The sequence below is a fragment of the Oncorhynchus masou genome, chromosome 25, assembly GCF_036934945.1.
Source record: "Oncorhynchus masou masou isolate Uvic2021 chromosome 25, UVic_Omas_1.1, whole genome shotgun sequence".
In the NCBI taxonomy this organism is placed as follows: Eukaryota; Metazoa; Chordata; class Actinopteri; order Salmoniformes; family Salmonidae; genus Oncorhynchus; species Oncorhynchus masou.
Window position 1 is genome coordinate 47,241,008 of NC_088236.1, and position 18,204 is coordinate 47,259,211.

The 18,204-nt window shown below is 46.2% G+C and overlaps 1 protein-coding gene across 1 annotated transcript in view; it reads right to left on the reverse strand.

Moving 5' to 3' along the window:
* LOC135514414 (glutamate receptor ionotropic, delta-2-like) overlaps window positions 1-18,204 on the reverse strand; it is a 557,726-nt gene that overhangs the window by 174,244 nt on the left and 365,278 nt on the right. The window contains exons 5-7 of the mRNA XM_064937891.1: window positions 11,530-11,583; window positions 8,628-8,801; window positions 4,259-4,420 (exon numbers count right to left, since the gene is read on the reverse strand). Of these exons, the coding sequence (XP_064793963.1) occupies window positions 4,259-4,420; window positions 8,628-8,801; window positions 11,530-11,583 (390 nt within the window). The remainder of the gene's footprint in view (window positions 1-4,258; window positions 4,421-8,627; window positions 8,802-11,529; window positions 11,584-18,204) is intronic.

The window sequence follows — 18,204 nt, forward strand, 5'->3', positions numbered from 1 at the left end:
CAAAGACACGACAATGAATGTAGTCCCTGAGAAAGTTAGAGAACATTTCAAATGGACCATATAAAAGATCTCTTGTCACACTGGATACTTCTATCTGCTATTTCACGAGCCCAATGGGAGAAATAGGTGATATATAGTAAGTAGCAAGACATCATCAATCCTCCAGCCTAGATCACCTGCTTGGAAAGCGTGGGGTTTTCTGAAGACAATCCCTCTCGCTTTGATGTCTTCGATTGATGTGTGCAGAGGTCATGAATCAACAAATTCTCTGCCTCGCTATCCCACACCCCTTTCATCATTCAGCCTGCAGTGCACCTGCACTGAAGGCATTCTGCGGCGCTGTGTTCGAGAACGCGACTGCCCCGAGCCACAACGAATCCGCCCACGTTGGGAAACAGATTTATTCATCTTCATGCAGCCCATTACATTATCATAATGATAATAATCGCCTGTTGGTAGTCTACTCTTATTGCGGTCTCATTTGCAAAACGAGAGCTGGCTTTACAAACCCCCTTTTCGCCAGATAGGGCCTTGGCTGCCACAAACAAAGCGCAACACCATGCCTAGCCTTTCATCTCTCCAACATCACAAACGAGTGCAGAGACCCTCCTCAACACCCCCCCCCCCCCCACTCCCTCCACTCTCTCTTTACCGCCTGTCTGGCACATCGTCCTCTACAGCAGGTGCAATTACACAGCAGGTGCAATTACCACAAAGATAATTGTTGTGAATGTATTGCACCAATACTGAGCTGACAGGAATAATTAGCTGGCCAATTATGAGAGCTGATGAGCAGTATCCAGACGAGTTCACCTTAACGCAGGCATTGAAAAGCCAATAAACAGCCAGTTCCCCTAATAAAGCTGTAGAACAGTGATCCAGTGAGGACACCCTAGGGAATGAAAAATGGGTCCATTACATCGCTGGCTTACAGTACAATAACAAGGTTCACGCCACATTAACATCACCTATACACAGTTATTACAATTAAAAACTGGAGGAGAGAACACCTCACACAAACACAGAGTCCCAGGGCTGGATGGAGAGGGACTGAATCAATGGGACTTGGCTTTTGCAGGCTCGCCATCCCTATAGCAGTGCCGGGGTCACTTTCACTGAATGCTCACGCAGCTCATGGCAGAGGGCAGGGTGTGAGGATGCCACTGTTTGTGTGTGTGTGTGTGTGTTTGTGTGAGAGAGTGTGCTGTGTGTGTGTGGGCACGTGCATGCCCATTTGTTTGTGCAGACACATGTCGACAGGTACAGTACACCCCCCAGGAGCAAAGGCCACAGGGATGGAGAAGGTGATAACATCCCATCCTAGCCTCCTGCACCAACACAGCAGCTCTGGAGAGCACAATGTCACCTCAACACGTCAACAACAACCCCAACAGGGTATTTATTATTCAATGCCCAAGACAGTGCCCCTACAGTGTCTCCCTATCCATTTCAAAGGTCTCCTCTGAGAGAAAAGTGGAGGAAGAAGAGATGAGTTCCAACATTGAAGGGCTATCCCTTGTCTGTCAATTGTCTTTCACATAATGTAGTGTGCATATGATCTACAGCAGCATTGCACCTTGTCAGGTAGCGCAAAGACAGAACACAGCTGAACATAGTCGTGTTCCAAATGGCACCCTATTCCCTACGTAGTGCACTGCTTTTGACCATGACCCATAGGGCTACATAGGGAATAGGGTGTCATTTGGGACAAGGCCCATGCTACTCTTGCTTGACATATTCTTTACACAGATTTATCAACATTCCTATCATATTGTCCAATCAAATCATATAAAATTGTATTGGTCACATACACATATTTAGAAGATGATATTGTGGGTGTGGCGAAATGCTTGTGTTCCTAGCTCCAGTGCAGTAGTATCGAACAATTCACAATAATGCACACACATCTAAAGTAAAAAAAAATGGAATTAAGAAATATATAAATATTAGCTTGAGCAATGTGGGTGTGGCATTGACTACAATATAAAATACAGTATAAACATATGAGATGAGTAAAGCAGTATGCAAACATTATTAAAGTGACTAGTGTTCCATTATTAAAGTGGCCAGTGATTCCAAGTCTATGTAGGGCAGCAGCCTGTAAGGTGCAGGGTTGCGTAACCTTGTGGAAGCCGGCTAGTGATGGCGATTTAACAGTCTGATGGCCTTGAGTTAGAATATGTTTTTCAGTCTCTCGGTCCCAGTTTTGATGCACCTGTACTGACCTAGTCTTCTGGATGATAGCGGGGTGAACAGGACATGGCTCAGGTGATTGATGTCCTTGATGATCTTTATGGCCTTCCTGTGACACCAGGTGCTGTAGGTGTCCTGGAGGGCAGGTAGTTTGCCCCAGGTGATGCGTTGGGCAGGCAATACCACCATCTGGAGAGCCCTGCAGTTGCGGGACACGCAGTCATGGGTGAACAGGGAGTACAGGAGCGGGCTGAGCACGCACCCTTGTGGGGCCCCTGTGTTAAGGATCAGCAAAGTGGAGGTGTTGTTTCCTACCTTCACTACCTGGGGGCGGCCGTCAGGAAGTTGCACAGGGCGTGGTTCAGACTCAGGGCTCCGAGCTTAATGATGAGCTTAGAGTGGACTATGGGGTTGAATGCTGAGCTATAGTCAATGAACAGCATTCTTACATAGGTATTCCTCTTGTCCAGATGGGATGGGGCAGTGTGCAGTGCAATGGCGATTATATTGTCTGTGGATCTATTGGGACGGTAAGCAAATTGAAGTGGGTCTAGGGCAGGGGTGGGCAACTCCAGTCCTCGAGGGCCTGATTGGTGTCACACTTTTCTCCATCCCTAGCAAACACAGCTGATTAATCAAATTGCATTCCAAACTGAAGATCATGATTAGGTGATTATTGGAGTCAGGTGTGTTAGCTGGGGCTGAGGCAAAACCCTTGAGGACTGGAATTGCCCACCCCTGGTCTAGGGTGTCAGATAAGGTAGAGGTGATATGATTCTTAACTAGCCACTCAAAACACTTTATGATGACAGAAGTGAGTGCTACGGGGTGATTTAGTTCAGTTACCTTTGCTTTCTTGGGTACAGGAACAATGGTGGACATCTTGAAGCAAGTGGGGACAGCAGACTGAGATAGGGAGATATTGAATATGTCTGTAAACACTCCAGCCATCTGGTCTGCGCATGCTTTGAGGACGCAGCTAGGGATGACGTCTTGGCGGGCAGCCTTGTGAGGGTTAACATGCTTAAATGTCTTACTCACATCCTTGGTAGCGGGCCGCGTCGGTGGCTCTGTGCTTGTCTGGAAGCAAGACGTCGGTGTCCGCGACGTGGCTGGTTTTCCCTTTATGGTCCGTGATTGTCTATAGACCCTGCCACATACGTCTTGTGTCTGAGCCGCTGAATTTATGCCTGTTTGATTGCCTTACGGAGGGAATAACTACACTGTTTGTATTCAACCATATTCCCAGTCACCTTGCCATAGTTAAATGCAGTGGCTCGCGCTTTCAATTTTGTGCGGATGTTTCCATCTATCCACGGTTTCTGGTTTGGGTAGGTTTTAATAGTCACAGTGGGTACAACATATCCTATACACCTCCTGATGAACATAGTCACCGTATCCGTGTATTCATCAATGTTATTCTCAGAGGCTACCTGGAACATATCCCAGTCCGTGTGATCAAAACAATCTTGAAGCATGGATTGCGAGTTTGGTCAGACCAGCATTGAATAGACCTTAGCACTGGTACTTCCTGTTTGAGTTTCTGTCTATAGGAAGGGAGAAGCAAAATGGAGCCATGATCAGATTTGCGGAAGGGAGGGTCTTGTAGGCATTTCGAAATGTTGAGTAGCAGTGGTCCAATGTTTTTCCAGAGTGAGTACTACAGTCAATGTGTTGGTAGGACTTCGGTAACAACATTTTCCATCCCTCACTCCAAGCATTATACAGGACATGGAAATACAATCTCATGCATATATTTAATGTATCCTATGGATGTACATAATATGATGTACAGTATATGGAATAAGCCAGAACTAGGAGTTTGTCATGACCTCATCGTGACCTGACGGCCTTTGTTGTAATTCAAGAAAAATGCCTGTCACTAAGTATAACCTAAGAAGGTCCGGAGTCCTGCTGTTTTTCTGCTCTACCTGATAAGTAAATGCACCCACCTTGATTCCCAGGGATAAATCAGTCCTTGATTAGAGGGGAATAATGAAAATCAGCAGTGGAACTGGCTTTGAGGTCCAAGTTTTGAATTGACCTGCCCTATATGGACCAGTACCTTTTTGACGTTGTCTAGCATGGGGCGCCCGCCTTGCCAGGGCTTGGAGTTCTTGCGGATGCAGGTGAGGCTGGCCATGCTGTGCCACTTCCTGTCCTCGAGTTTCCTGTGGAAGGTGTTGGCCAATAGCAGCACCGTGTCGTAGATGTAGCGGTTGGTTATCTTGCAACAAAAGAGAGGGAAGGAGGACAGAGGAAGTGAGACAAAATAAGGGAAGAGAAGGGAAGATTAAGACGCAGACGAAGAGCAGGGTGAGACGAAACATGAAAGACAGGAAGAGTGAGAAAGGGGAACAAAACTACAGGAAAATGAGTTGTTAATAATAACTTATTATTAGAGGTTATTACCAGTTGAACAAAAGAAAAGTGGTAGTCAGAGCGGCGAGGGAAGAAAAATGGGAACTGGAAAGAGAAATTCACAGCAGACTTATCTAGTGGTAGTCATGAAAGACAGAAACATGAACATGGTATTGCAGTAAGTGAAACCAAGATGCAGTGTATATTCATGTTCCTCGGCGTAGAAACCCAAAGGCTATGATTCAAAAGACACCCTATTCCCTGTAAAGTGCATTACCTTTGACCAGATCTCTATGAGCCCTGGTCAAAAGTAGTGCACTATACAGGGAGTAGAGTGCAATTTCGGATGCAGGCTAAGTAAGCTCCGCACCCTTCTGAAAGCTGCTGTGACGGCTGGCAGTGAAACATACAGTGATCATAAGGAGCAGGCAGCCTCGGCTGGCATCATTTGAAAGAAAATTGATGGGTGCGCTCGCATCATTTCAACAGTTCTTTGATCATCTGTAAAGAAACAACACCTAACACCTGTCATTTGTAGCTACATCTCTGATGTCCTCGGAAAACGTCCCCTCTAACTACTGTTTGAGTTACACATCCAGACTACTCCCGTTTCCGGGTAAATGGAAAAGGCCCCAGAATGATTCAAGCAGCTTTAATATTTCTCGTTGTTCTTTGTCTAAGCTCAGCCTTTAAAATCTCCACAACGCAAATCACGCCACATGCATCCTTTTAAAGGTTAAGAATGATGACACCTTATTCCCTATATAGTGCACTACTTTCGAGGGCCCCACACAAAAGCAGTGCACTAGGGAATAGGATGCTATTTGGTGCACACAAAGACGCATGGGGAGAGAGAGAGAGAGGAGAGTAAATTCGGGCCCTGATTGATTGCGCTGTGATTTAGCAGGAGTGTTGTCTCCATTTTAATGAGAATGTAATAAATAGAGTAGAGAGTGGCCATTAGATTTGCCGTTGTTTATTGGCCTGCAACACTCCGGCACACTTGACACAATATTGAGTGCCCCCGCGTTCCAGCGCCCACTGGGGATGAGGAATGAGCGTGGCATCTCCCTGACATAGGCTTTTACAGCAGAGAAAGGTCAACAATGCATCAGTGCTATGACAGGTTTTGCAACCCAAATGGCATCCTATTCTCTACATAGTGCACTACAGGTAACGGAAACACTTGAGTAAATGAGGGATATAAAGTATATTGAAAGCAGGTGCTTCCACACAGGTGTGGTGCCGGAGTTAATTAAGCAATTACCATCGCATCATGCTTAGGGTCATGTATAAAAATCCATTATTTTAGCTACCATGGCTATGTCTTCATAGGATAACACTGCCCCCATCCACAAGGGACACGTGGTTACTGAATGGTTTCATGAGCGTGTAAATGATGTAAACCATATGTCATGGCATTCTGGTCTCAACTCAATTAAACACTTATGGGAGATTCTGGAGCAGCACCTGAGCAGCACATGTTTTCCACCAACATCAACAACTCATTTCTTGTGGAAGAACGGTCTCGCATCCCTCCAATAGAGTTCCAGACACTAGTAGAAGCTACGCCAACGTGCATAGAAGCTGTTCTGGCTTGTGGTGACCCAAAGCCAAATGAAGACACTTTATGTTGCTGTTTCCTTTATTTTGGCAGTTATGGGTTCCCCTATGGGCCTAGGTCAAAAGTAGTGCACTTTATAGGTAAAATGGTGCAATTTGGGATGCAGCCAGGCTCCCATTCAAAACACAACTCCTGTTTTAGTATGCTGGGTGATTGTACTGTTGCTTCCAACCACATCATTAATAATAATAATGATTAGGAATAATGGTTTAAATGCTACGGATATTCGCGGAGAAAATGTTCCGATAATTTAAACCTATGCATGTGGATGGATGGCGCTTTAGTTCCATTCATCACACACGTAGGCACAATTGTGCACATACGCACATGCGCACACACACACGGAACAGACAATACCAATTACATTGAGTGGGGTGCTAGATGAAAACACACAACATGAATCGTACAAAATGACTGGAACTTTGTAAGCGTGTATTTTTCTTTGCTGTTCTCGCCATTCCAAAGCAAAAAAACACTAGTAATGAGGGATCAGGATGTGTTTGTACTGGGTTGCGACAAAGGATTCTTACTCTGCAGCTTCAAGGTAAATGCTCTAGAAAATGGCCAATATGAACTGCCTGAGCACTATGTATTCTGAAAAATGACAAAGCTCCCAGTGCCCTAACTGCTCCATAGGGACTGGTCCACAGACAGAATAAAAAGAGCAACAACCCGAAGAGAGAGGGAAAAAAGCATGACAGTGAATCCTCTTGACTCTGAAGAAACACTATTGTTATTCCTGGCCGTCTGTGTTTTCAGCCACAGCGGGAAAAATAAGGATTTGACTTGTGTGAAATTAATGGTGGGTCGAGGGAAGAGGGCGAGGGAGGGTTGGTTTGGCCTGGGTAGCTTGAATGCCAGAGTGGATGCACTGGAGATCAACAACTATTGTGTGTGCGTGTGTGTGTGCGCGTGTGTGTGTGTGTGTGTGTTGGGGAGGTATCTTGTTAGGGGGGGGTGGACGAAGCTGAGTTAAAGGCCAACATCTGGTGGTCATGTAAATTCTGGGAGTGTGAGGAGTGGCAGGGGCTGCATTCCAGAAGGGGGCAAGGAGTGTGTGTGCGTGAGTGCACCAGAACTCCCCAGAATAAAAAATAATAATAATTTGACCGACTGGAATTTTGCTAGTTCCCACAATGTAAAATGCCATTTCTAGGGGTTTAAGGTTAAGGTTAAAATTAGTGTTAGAATCAGGTTTAGGGTTCGGAGGTAGGGTTAGGGTTAAGGTTAAAGTTAGGTTAGGTTTTCAGGTTAAGGTTAGGATAAGGGTTAGGTTTAGGGTTAGTATTTTGAAAATAGGATTTTGAATGGGACTGAATTTGAATTGTGTGTCCCCACAAGGTTATTTATACAAGACTGTGTGTGTGTGTGTGTGTGTGTGTGTGTGTGTGTGTGAAGGGGGAGAAAGAGTGGTCAGGCAGACCCAGATGATGCGCTCCAGCGCAGTGTGAAATTGGGCTTCTTCTGGGCCACTCTCCTGACCGCTGAGCTGCTCCAGCTCCACACTGACAGACAAAACAGGCCTAAATGCACCACTCACCACTGCACCGGGCACACACTGTCCTCCACTGACTGCCCCTGCTCTCTGTCTGTCCCTGTCTGTCCCCTCAGCACTTCACAACACACTCAACACTGTATGTCTGTAAGTCTGCCTGCTTGTCTGTTTGTCTGTGTCAGACAGCAAGCCAGCCTGCCTTCCTGCATGCCTTTCTGTATGAAAGGTTTATCGGTCTGTCTGATGTGTCAGTCTTTTACTGAAAAAATAATAATAATATGCCCCTTACTTCTCTGCCTCTTACTAAGCACAGTCTCTACGTGTCACTGATATAACCTGAAGCAGTGGGTACAATGTGTACCTTCAGGGGTAATTCACTGGACTAAGAACAGTGTCTCTCAACATTTCATACAAGCTGTACATCTCCATCACCGGGACACTACCATTCAGCACCTTCACTGACCTGTCAACCCAAGATACATTACTCAAAGCCTTTGGTTGTTACATTTTACGTTTCACAAGATCTATCCCTCTAGGCTTCTCTACATACACACATAAATCAATGGTATATTAATGACACTACATATTGTGGTTTGACACTAGCCATACAATAAGATAATAATTTCCTCCCTTCCTTTGCTGTATTTGAGGGCTTGATGTACAACAATAATTGTATATACATATTGCTGCCCCGGGACAAATGTAAAAAAAAAAAAAAAAATAACAACAGAGAAATTACATGCCACATTTCCATGATTATATTGCAATGAGTTATGATGTTTGATACAGACAAAAATGTGGGCCCACTTTCCAAAAAATGTATTAGGATGTCGGGGGGAGAACACAAACCTGGGGCACGTGGCAACAATGTTGGTGCCATCGCTTTGGTCAAAGGTACTGCACTATATAAGGACTATGGTTCCATTTGGTACACAGCTTTGGTGTGTGTGTTACCTCCAGTGTCTGAGCCTTGGGGTCTTTGGGGTCACAGAGGGAGGTGTTGATGCGGTGGTTGTGCTTGACACAGCGCTGGCTGGTGTTCTGGGGCAGGGGGAAGATCTGCCTGATCAGAGTCAGACGCCCGATAGACTTCATAACCAGCTCCTGGACGTCCTGGTCTGAGATCTCCTGCAGGAGCACAAAAGAAGACACATGAACACAGACAGACACACAAAATAAATCAAGCCTGCCAGAGAAGTCACATAAACATCCATGCTAAAAGGCATCCTGTAACTTATATTGCATTATACTGTATATGAGACCAGACAAAGGAAAAAAGTAACAATGACACCATTAATAAAGTACAATACATTATGATAGAGAAAATATGCCCTGAATTTGTACAACCTAGCAGATCTTCACCACCACACACACACACACACACACACACACACACACACACACACACACACACACACACACACACACACACACACACACACACACACACACACACACACACACACACACACACAGGCAGACGTACTGCAGGCTGACGTTTTGCCCCAAAAACATCTCTCCCTGTTTTGTTCTGGGCACGCAGAGCACAGGGAGCAGGGTCTGATGAGTTGATGAGAGCAGAAGGTAGCTCCAAAATCCAACCAAGCTGCATGACATTGGCGATGGTGACCACATCCTAGGAACACACACCGCTCATATCATTGCTCTGGTGGCCATTCTCCACATCCAAACAGACCGCAACTATACACCTGCCAGACCAAAATATTCCACCAAGGAAAATGTAAGAAGCGATTATCTCACAAAGCTCTGAAAAGTTCTTAAATGCAGAACTTGCCACCAAAAAAGCATTGACATGCCGCGAGCGTGCAAGGAAATAAACATTGTCGGGGAGGTATTAACAAGAGCACACACTCCTCGGAAGTGCTGGAACTCATTAACTGACAAAACGTCAACTACTTTAACTTTCAGTGGACAGGTGGACTAAAAGCTCTCGGAATGTCAGTGCGTGCAAATGATTGGGACATGACTGGGCTTAATGACAGTTCTGAATTGGTCCAGGCTCCTTTCCTCACAATTACCCTGTCTAGGTTACATGACATATCAGCCGTGCCGAGGAGTCCATATTGCAAGTAGAACGTCATCTAACTTGACATCTAATACTCGCGGACAAAATGCAAAATCAAATCAAATCAAATTATATTGGTCACGTACACACGGTCAGCAGATGTTCATGCGAGTGTGGCGAAATGCTTGTGCTTCTAGTTCCGACCGTGCAGTAATAACCAACGAGCGACCTAACCTAACAATTCCACATTTCAAATAAGGAGAGCGGGTTCATCTCTACATAGACCAGCAATATTACATCCACAGGAGGTCCAGGACTGTATTGTCACCTAGTATGTTTCATAACAAGTTGATGCCACTACCTACACTGTTCAGTCTGTTGAAGTAATGCTATCAGTCTGTTATAGTTTGATATTACTGACATGTTCTTTAGCTTTGAATCCCTACCCTATCCAATGATTCAGGTTGGTGTAAAAAACATTTGGGCTCTTTCAACACCCAGAGTGCTATCCTAGAAAGGTAAGATCCGGCCTTCCATGTAACATGTGACTCTCTGGCTATGGCTCAATAGGTTGTTTCAATAAAAACGTCACAATAAGGAGACCCACAGCTCTGCTTAAAACCATTGACAACCGTGTGCTGTGTTCAAGGGATTGTTCAATAAATTGGGTTGTAATATCATAGTCAGACCTACATATTTACGGTTATTCCATGCAAAACAATTGCACATTTAGCTCGATCATAGGCGTGCTACAGAACGTAACTGCTTGCTTTCATGACCGGTAAACATAATTTGATTTCCGACTATGCCCAATAGGTGATGATATTAAAACAAACAGTTCTAACATTTATTTAACGATCCCTTGAAAACGGCACGTAGTTGTCAATGGTTGTAGCGGAGCTGGGGGTCTTCTTGCCCCGCAGCAGCCAAATCGAAAGTATTGTGATGTTTCACTGAAAACAACGCGTTATCTGTCCTTCCTACCAAAGTGTGCACTTGTTCACTTCCCTTTACTGATTCTAAAGGAAATGACTGGTATAGGAATCTCCCACAAGCCCATGCCTCCACCAATCCACTGTTTGTGGGAAGTTGTGAATGAGTGCAAATTTCAGGAGAAAGGATAGTATTGGGCCGCACCCTCTAGTTCCCTCCAAACCATTCCCCATCCCCCAGCAGCCTAAATCCCCCTGCCTCAACTTTATCAGAGGAAAAAATGTCCCTCTGTCATCGGCAGACCCCATTTTAATTCCTCTTTAAGTGGGTTTCTTTTTTTTCACACTTGTCAGTATTAGTTTGGATCAGTGCGTTGGCGTTTGTCCTCATTCGCCCCACCACGTGAAACAAGCCAAACAGCAGGGGACCAAGGGAGAGAGGGAGAAAGGGATGGAGGAAGAGAAGAGAGGGCAGAGCGTTCCAGACGCTCGTTTTCATGCCATACCCCACGTCCCCACATGCATACTGTATATAGAAGGGGAACGATCAATTATGAATGCTTCCGCTTTTCCCTCCGAAAAACGTCAGTGTGGTATGTTGTAGATAAAGGAGAATTATTACAACCATAAGCCCTCATCCATATTAAAGTCAGAAAAAACCTGGCCCTTGCTGTCCTTTCAACACGAAACAAATGTTTTACTAGAAATGGGATTCAAACGATGTTCCAGCAGTAACATGTGAAAACCATTAAAAGCATGTATGTTTGTGAGCATTTTGGAGTATTTGGATTGTGAGCATGTTTGTATGCATTCTCCCCCCCACCCTCCCCTCTCTCAGTGTTCTGCAGTACCCCTACTGTGTTACCGTGGCAGACAACGTGACTGCCTCCGCACTGACCTCATTGATGATGATCCAGTGGCAGTCGAATGCCACGAGGTTCGTCTCCACAACCTGCACAGCACAACAACAGAGATAACATGTGTCAGTACATGTTCAGGAATTCAACGACATATTCTTGGTCTACAGTATTTGTGTCTCTGTCTGTGTGTCTGTTTATTCTAAGGCGATGCCAGCGCCACTTTACCAGGTCAAATTCCCGGTAAAGGTGATTCTGAAAGGTACTTCTTGGTGATTAAGAAGTGTCCTACCTCTAATTTGTTATCAAAGGGCTTTACGTGCCGAGGTAGAAACAAAGAAAGTAAATATCTAAAAGGGTGTTTTTGGAAATACCAAGGTTACGTGATCCCTGTAACCCACAGTACAAGTCTTTGATTAAAGGGATACAGCGTGACGGAGGAACTGAGGATGGATCAATGACATTGTAGTTACTCCACAATAGGAATCTAATTGACAGAATGAAAAGAAGGAAGCCTGTACAGAATGAAACATTATTCCAACGCATGCAGCCTGTTCGCAACAAGACACTAAAGTAATACTGCACATAATGTGGCAAAGCAAATTCAATTTTTGTCCTGGATAAGAAAAGGTGTTATGTTTGGGGAAAAATCCAACACAACACATTACTGAGTACCATTCTCCATATTTTTCAAGCATAGCGGTGGCTGCATCTTTGCATGGGTATGCTTGTAATCGTTAAGTTTTTCAGTATAGAAAAGAAACGGAATGGAGCTAAGCACAGGCAAAAATCAGCATCCAAAGTGTGATTAGTAACTTCACCATGCTCAAAGGGATATTCAAAGATTTATTTTATTTTCACCCATCTACCTTTTTTTAACTAGACAAGTCAGTTAAGAACAAATTCTTAATTTCAATGACAGTTTAACTGCCTGTTCAGGGGCAGAACGACAGATTTGTACCTTGTCAGCTCGGGGATTTGAACTTGCAACCTTCCGGTTACTAGTCCAACGCTCTAACCACTAGGCTACCCTGCTGCCCCAGAGTAGCCTGCCACCCTCCCTGGTCTTTGCCATAGAATCCACTGCTCAACTGAGGGACCTTACAGATGTTTGTATGTGGAGTACAGAAATGAGATACTTCTCAGAAAAAATAATGTTAAACTGTCATGGCTTTCGTTGTGGGAAGGAGGAGCAGACCAAAATGCAGCGTAGTTGTGATTCATTTTATTTAATAAAACAACATACAAAGTAAACTATGGTCAGGGTGTGACAGTACCCCCCCCCCCCAAAGTGCGGACTCCGGCCGCAAAACCTGAACCTATCAGGGAGGGTCTGGGTGGGCATCTGTCCGCGGTAGCAGCTCCGGTGCTGGACGTGGCCCCCACTTCACCGTAGTCCTCCCCCACCTTGTCCGCTTCTGTGACCTCCTAGCCACGGCAAACCTACTAAATAACACGGGACAGAGGGGCAGCTCCGGACAGAGGGGCAGCTCGGGACAGAGGGGCAGCTCGGGACAGTGGGGCAGCTCGGGACAGTGGGGCTCCTCAGACTCCGGCAGCAGCGCCGTACAGGCAGGAGACTCCGGCAGCAGCGCCAGAAAGGCGGGAGACTCCGGCAGCAGCGCCAGACAGGCGGGAGACTCCGGCAGCAGCGCCAGACAGGCGGGAGACTCCGGCAGCAGCGCCAGACAGGCGGGAGACTCCGGCAGCAGCGCCAGACAGGCGGGAGACTCCGGCAGCAGCGGAGAGGAGGAAGGCTCTGGCAGATCCTGGCGGATCTGCAAGAGTCTGGCTGACTGGCGGATCTGGAAGAGTCTGGCGGATCTGGAAGAGTCTGGTTGACTGGCAGATCTTCTGGAAGAGTCTGGTTGACTGGCAGATCTGGAAGAGTCTGGTTGACTGGCGGATCTGGAAGAGTCTGGCTAACTGGCGGATCTGGAAGAGTCTGGCGGATCTGGAAGAGTCTGGTTGACTGGCAGATCTGGAAGAGTCTGGTTGACTGCAGATCTGGAAGAGTCTGGTTGACTGGCGGATCTGGAAGAGTCTGGTTGACTGGCGGATCTGGAAGAGTCTGGCTGACTGGCGGATCTGGAAGAGTCTGGTTGATTAGCAGATCTGGAAGAGTCTGGTTGGCTGGCAGATCTGGATCTGACTGGCAGCTCTGGCTGCTTCATGCTGACTGGCGGCTCTGGCTGCTCCATGCTGACTGGCGGCTCTGGCTGCTCCATGCTGACTGGCGGCTCTGGCTGCTCCATGCTGACTGGCGGCTCTGGCTGCTCCATGCTGACTGGCGGCTCTGGCTGCTCCATGCTGACTGGCGGCTCTGGCTGCTTCATGCTGACTGGCGGCTCTGGCTGCTCCATGCTGACTGGCGGCTCTGGCTGCTCCATGCTGACTGGCGGCTCTGGCTGCTCCATGCTGACTGGCGGCTCTGGCTGCTCCATGCAGATTGGCAGCTCCTTGCAGACTGGCAGCTCCATGCAGACTGGAAGCTCCGGCTGCTCCATGCAGACTGGCAGCTCTGGCTGTTCCATGCAGACTGGCAGCTCTGGCTGTTCCATGCAGACTGACAGCTCTGGCTGCTCCATGCAGACTGACAGCTCTGGATGCTCCATGCAGACTGACATCTCTGGCTGCTCCATGCAGACTGACAGCTCTGGCTGCTTCAAACGGGCAGGAGACTCCGGTAACGCTGTAGAGGCGGTAGGCTCTGGCAGCGCTAAACAGGCGGGAGACTCCAACAGCGCAGGAGAGGAGGAAGGCTCTAGCTGCGCTGAACAGGCGGGAGACTCCGGCAGCGCAGGAGAGGAGGAAGGCTCCGGCAGCGCTGGAGAGGCAAGGCGCACTGTAGGCCTGATGCGTGGTGCTGGCACTGGTGGTACTGGGCCGAGGACACGCACAGGAAGCCTGGTGCGGGGAGCTGCCACCGGAGGGCTGGGGTGTGGAGGTGGTACTGGGTAGACCGGACCGTGCAGGCGCACTGGAGTTCTTGAACACCGAGCCTGCCCAACCTTACCTGGCTGAATACTCACGGTCGCTCTGCCAGTGCTGCAAGGTGGAATAGCCCGCACTGGGCTATGCAGGCGAACCGGCCCAAGGAGACGCACTGGGGACCAGATGCGTAGAGCCGGCTTCATGGCATTTGGCTCGACGCTCAATCTAGCCCGGCCGATACGTGGAGCCGGAATAGAACGCACCGGCTATGCACCCGCACTGGAGACACCGTGCACACCACAGCATAACACGGTGCCTGCCCGGTCTCTCTAGCCCCCCGGTAACCACAGGAAGTTGGCGCAGGTCTCCTACCTAGCGTCGCCATACTCCCTGTGAGCCCCCCCCAATAAATTTTTGGGGCTGACTCTCAGGCTTTCATCCGCGTCGCCGCGCTGCCTCCTCATACCAGCGCCTCTCAGCTCTCGCCGCCTCTAGTTCTTCTTTGGGCCGGCGATATTCTCCAGGCTGATCCCAGGGTCCTTCTCCGAATAATTCCTCTTCCCATGTCCATTCCTCCTTTAGTTGCTCCTTGGGGCGGCTACACTCCCCTGGTTTAGCCCAGGGTCCTCTCCCGTCGAGGATTTCCTCGCAAGTCCAAAAGTCCTTTTTCCGCTGCTCTTGCTGCTGCCTTTGCTGTTTCCCGTTACCACGCCGCTTGGTCCTGTTGTGGTGGGTGATTCTGTCACGGCTTTGTTGTGGGAAGGAGGAGCGGACCAAAATGCAGCGTAGTTGTGATTCATTTTATTTAATAAGGAAACTACACGATTAAACTAACAAAATAACAAACGTACAAAAACCAAAAACAGCCCTATCTGGTGCAAAACACAGAGACAGGAACAATCACCCACAAACACACAGTGAAACCCAGGCTATCTAAATATGGTTCCCAATCAGAGACAATGACAAACACCTGCCTCTGATTGAGAACCATATCAGGCCAGACATAGAAATAGACAAACAAGACATCCAACGTAGAATGCCCACTCAGATCACACCCTGACCAACCAAAACATAGAAACATACAAAGTAAACTATGGTCAGGGTGTGACATAAACACTATTACTGCACAGAGGCCATGCAACTTATTAGGTGACTTGTTAATCACATTTTTTACTCCTGAACATATTTAGGCTTGGCAAAACAAAGGGTTTGAAAACTTACTGACATTTCAGCTTTTCATTTATTTATTTTTAAATTTGAAAACATTTCTAAAAAATAATAATACTGGATGTAATTCCACTTTGACATTTTGGGGTATTGTGTGTAGGTCATTGACACAACATCTCGATTTAACAAGTGTTTTGTTGATGCTGTAACACAACACCATTTGGAAAAAGTTGAGATTCACACCGTGTGAATACTTTCTGAAGGCACTGTAAATCCCACTTTCATTTTGAAATTATCTGACAATAACCTAATAGTAATTTATGGCATTTAGCAGCCACATTTATTCAATGCAAATTACAGGCATGTGTGCAAATAGGTTTGTATGTGTGGACCCAGCAGGAATCTAACCCATGACCTTTGGCATTGCAAGTGCCATACTCTGCCAACTGAGCCACACAGGACCAACCTGTGTAATGAAAGACACTTCTGAAATAGGAATCTTTGAAGTGAATGACACTGTTACGCAGTGCGTGTTCACTTTCTGATGAATCTAACTGAAAGCTGTCAAGCTATTCAACACAGTCCTCTACCGTCTAGTTTCCATCATTTCCAGAGCCTATGTACATCATGGGATTTAGCCACAAATACTGTGCTGCTGGGATTACCTTGCAATATGGAAATGCTCTAGTCTCTCATCAAAAACGGAGTAGTCTTTGGGTAGCAAAAAAAAAATCTATGAATACTTTATGCAAATATGCATAAATATTTAAACATGCCAACTCTTAACTAACGTTAATATTTCGGCATCGTGGAGCAGCTTATGTTACAGTGTGAAGGGTGAACACTAACATTTGTGTAATTCTAGGGAACGGAAATTGCACCTGCTGCAACGCAAGATCAGGGCGGCGGCAATTTGGGTGTACGGCGGCGGGAGAGCACTTAAACACACACACACACACACACACACACACATACACACGCAATTCCACACACACGAACATTGTGTGCTCAAATCAAATGTTATTTGTCAAATGCGCTGAATAGAACAGGTGTAGACCTCACAGTGAAATGCTGAATAGAACAGGTGTAGACCTCACAGTGAAATGCTGAATATAACAAGTGTAGACCTTGCAGTGAAAGTCTGAATAGAACAAGTGTAGACCTTGCAGTGAAATGCTTACTTTCAAGCCCTTAATCAACAATGTAGTTAAGAAAAAAGTGTTAAGAAAGTATTTACTAAAATAAAATGAAGTAAAAAATAATATGTATATACAGTATATATATCACTTAAAGAAAATAATTAAGGAGCAACAATAAAATAATAGTAGCGAGGCTACATACAGGGGGTACTGGTACACAGTCAATGTGCAGAGGCACCGGTTAGTTGAGGTAATTAAGGTAATATGTACATGTAGGTAGAGGTAAAGTGACTATGCATAGATAATAAACAGAGTAGCAGCAGCGTAAAAATGGGGGTGGGGTGGACAATTCAGAAGGTCTGGGTAGCCATTTGATTAGGTGTTCAGGAGACTTATGGCTTGGTGGTAGAAGCTGTTAAGAAGCCTTTTGGATATAGAATTGGTGCTCCGGTACCGCTTGCCATGCGGTAGAAGAGAGAATAGTGTATGACTGGGGTGGCTGGAGTCTTTTGCAATTTTTAGGGATTTCCTCTGACACCGCCTGGTATAGAGATCCTGGATGGCAGGAAGCTTGGCCCCAGTGATGTACTGAGCCTTATGCACTTACCTCTGTAGTGCCTTGCGGTCGGTGCAATAGAGATTGAGTCTGTTCACTCCAAAAATCTCTCTCTCTCTCTCTCTCTCTCTCTCTCTCTCTCTCTCTCTCTCTCTCTCTCTCTCTCTCTCTCTCTCTCTCTCTCTCTCTCTCTCTCTCTCTCTCTCTCTCTCTCTCTCTCTCTCTCTCTCTCTCTCTCTCTCTCTCTCTCTCTCTCTCTCAATTCAATTCAATTCAATTTAGCGTCACCTGTGGATCTGTTGGGGCGGTATGCAAATTGGAGTGGGTCTAGGGTTTTCTGGGATGATGGTGTTGATGTGGCCATGACCAAACTTTCAATGATGTATGAGTGAGTCTGTTCACTCAAAAATCTCTCTCTCTCTCTCTCTCTCTCTCTTTCTCTCTCTCTCTCTCTCTCTCTCTTTGCACTGCTCACTAATTCAGCTAAGGAATTAACAGTAGACATCACACATGAAGTTTCAAAACAATAAAGACATTTCAAATGTCATATTATATATATATACAGTGTTTTTTGTGCAAATGGTAAAGGACACAAGATAAAATAAAAAGCATAGATATGTGTTGTATTTACTCTCTTCAAATAGCATTCTAGTTTGCTCTGTACTTTCCAAGTCATGATTTGGTTGGGTCTAATTGTGCCAGCTTAGGGGACTCTTCTCCAGGTTCCATGTTTCTCCTGTTCAACGTGCCAACACTGTAGTTCATTAAACCTAATTGTGTAGGTGACTAAAGCGGAGTTGTCATAAAACACTTTGGTCATAAACAAATGCAACAGCTGGAGAGTATGATGGTGGAGCGCTAATAGTGTTTTAATCTCCCCAAAGACTGAAGAAAACTTAATAATTACACTGGAGACAAGT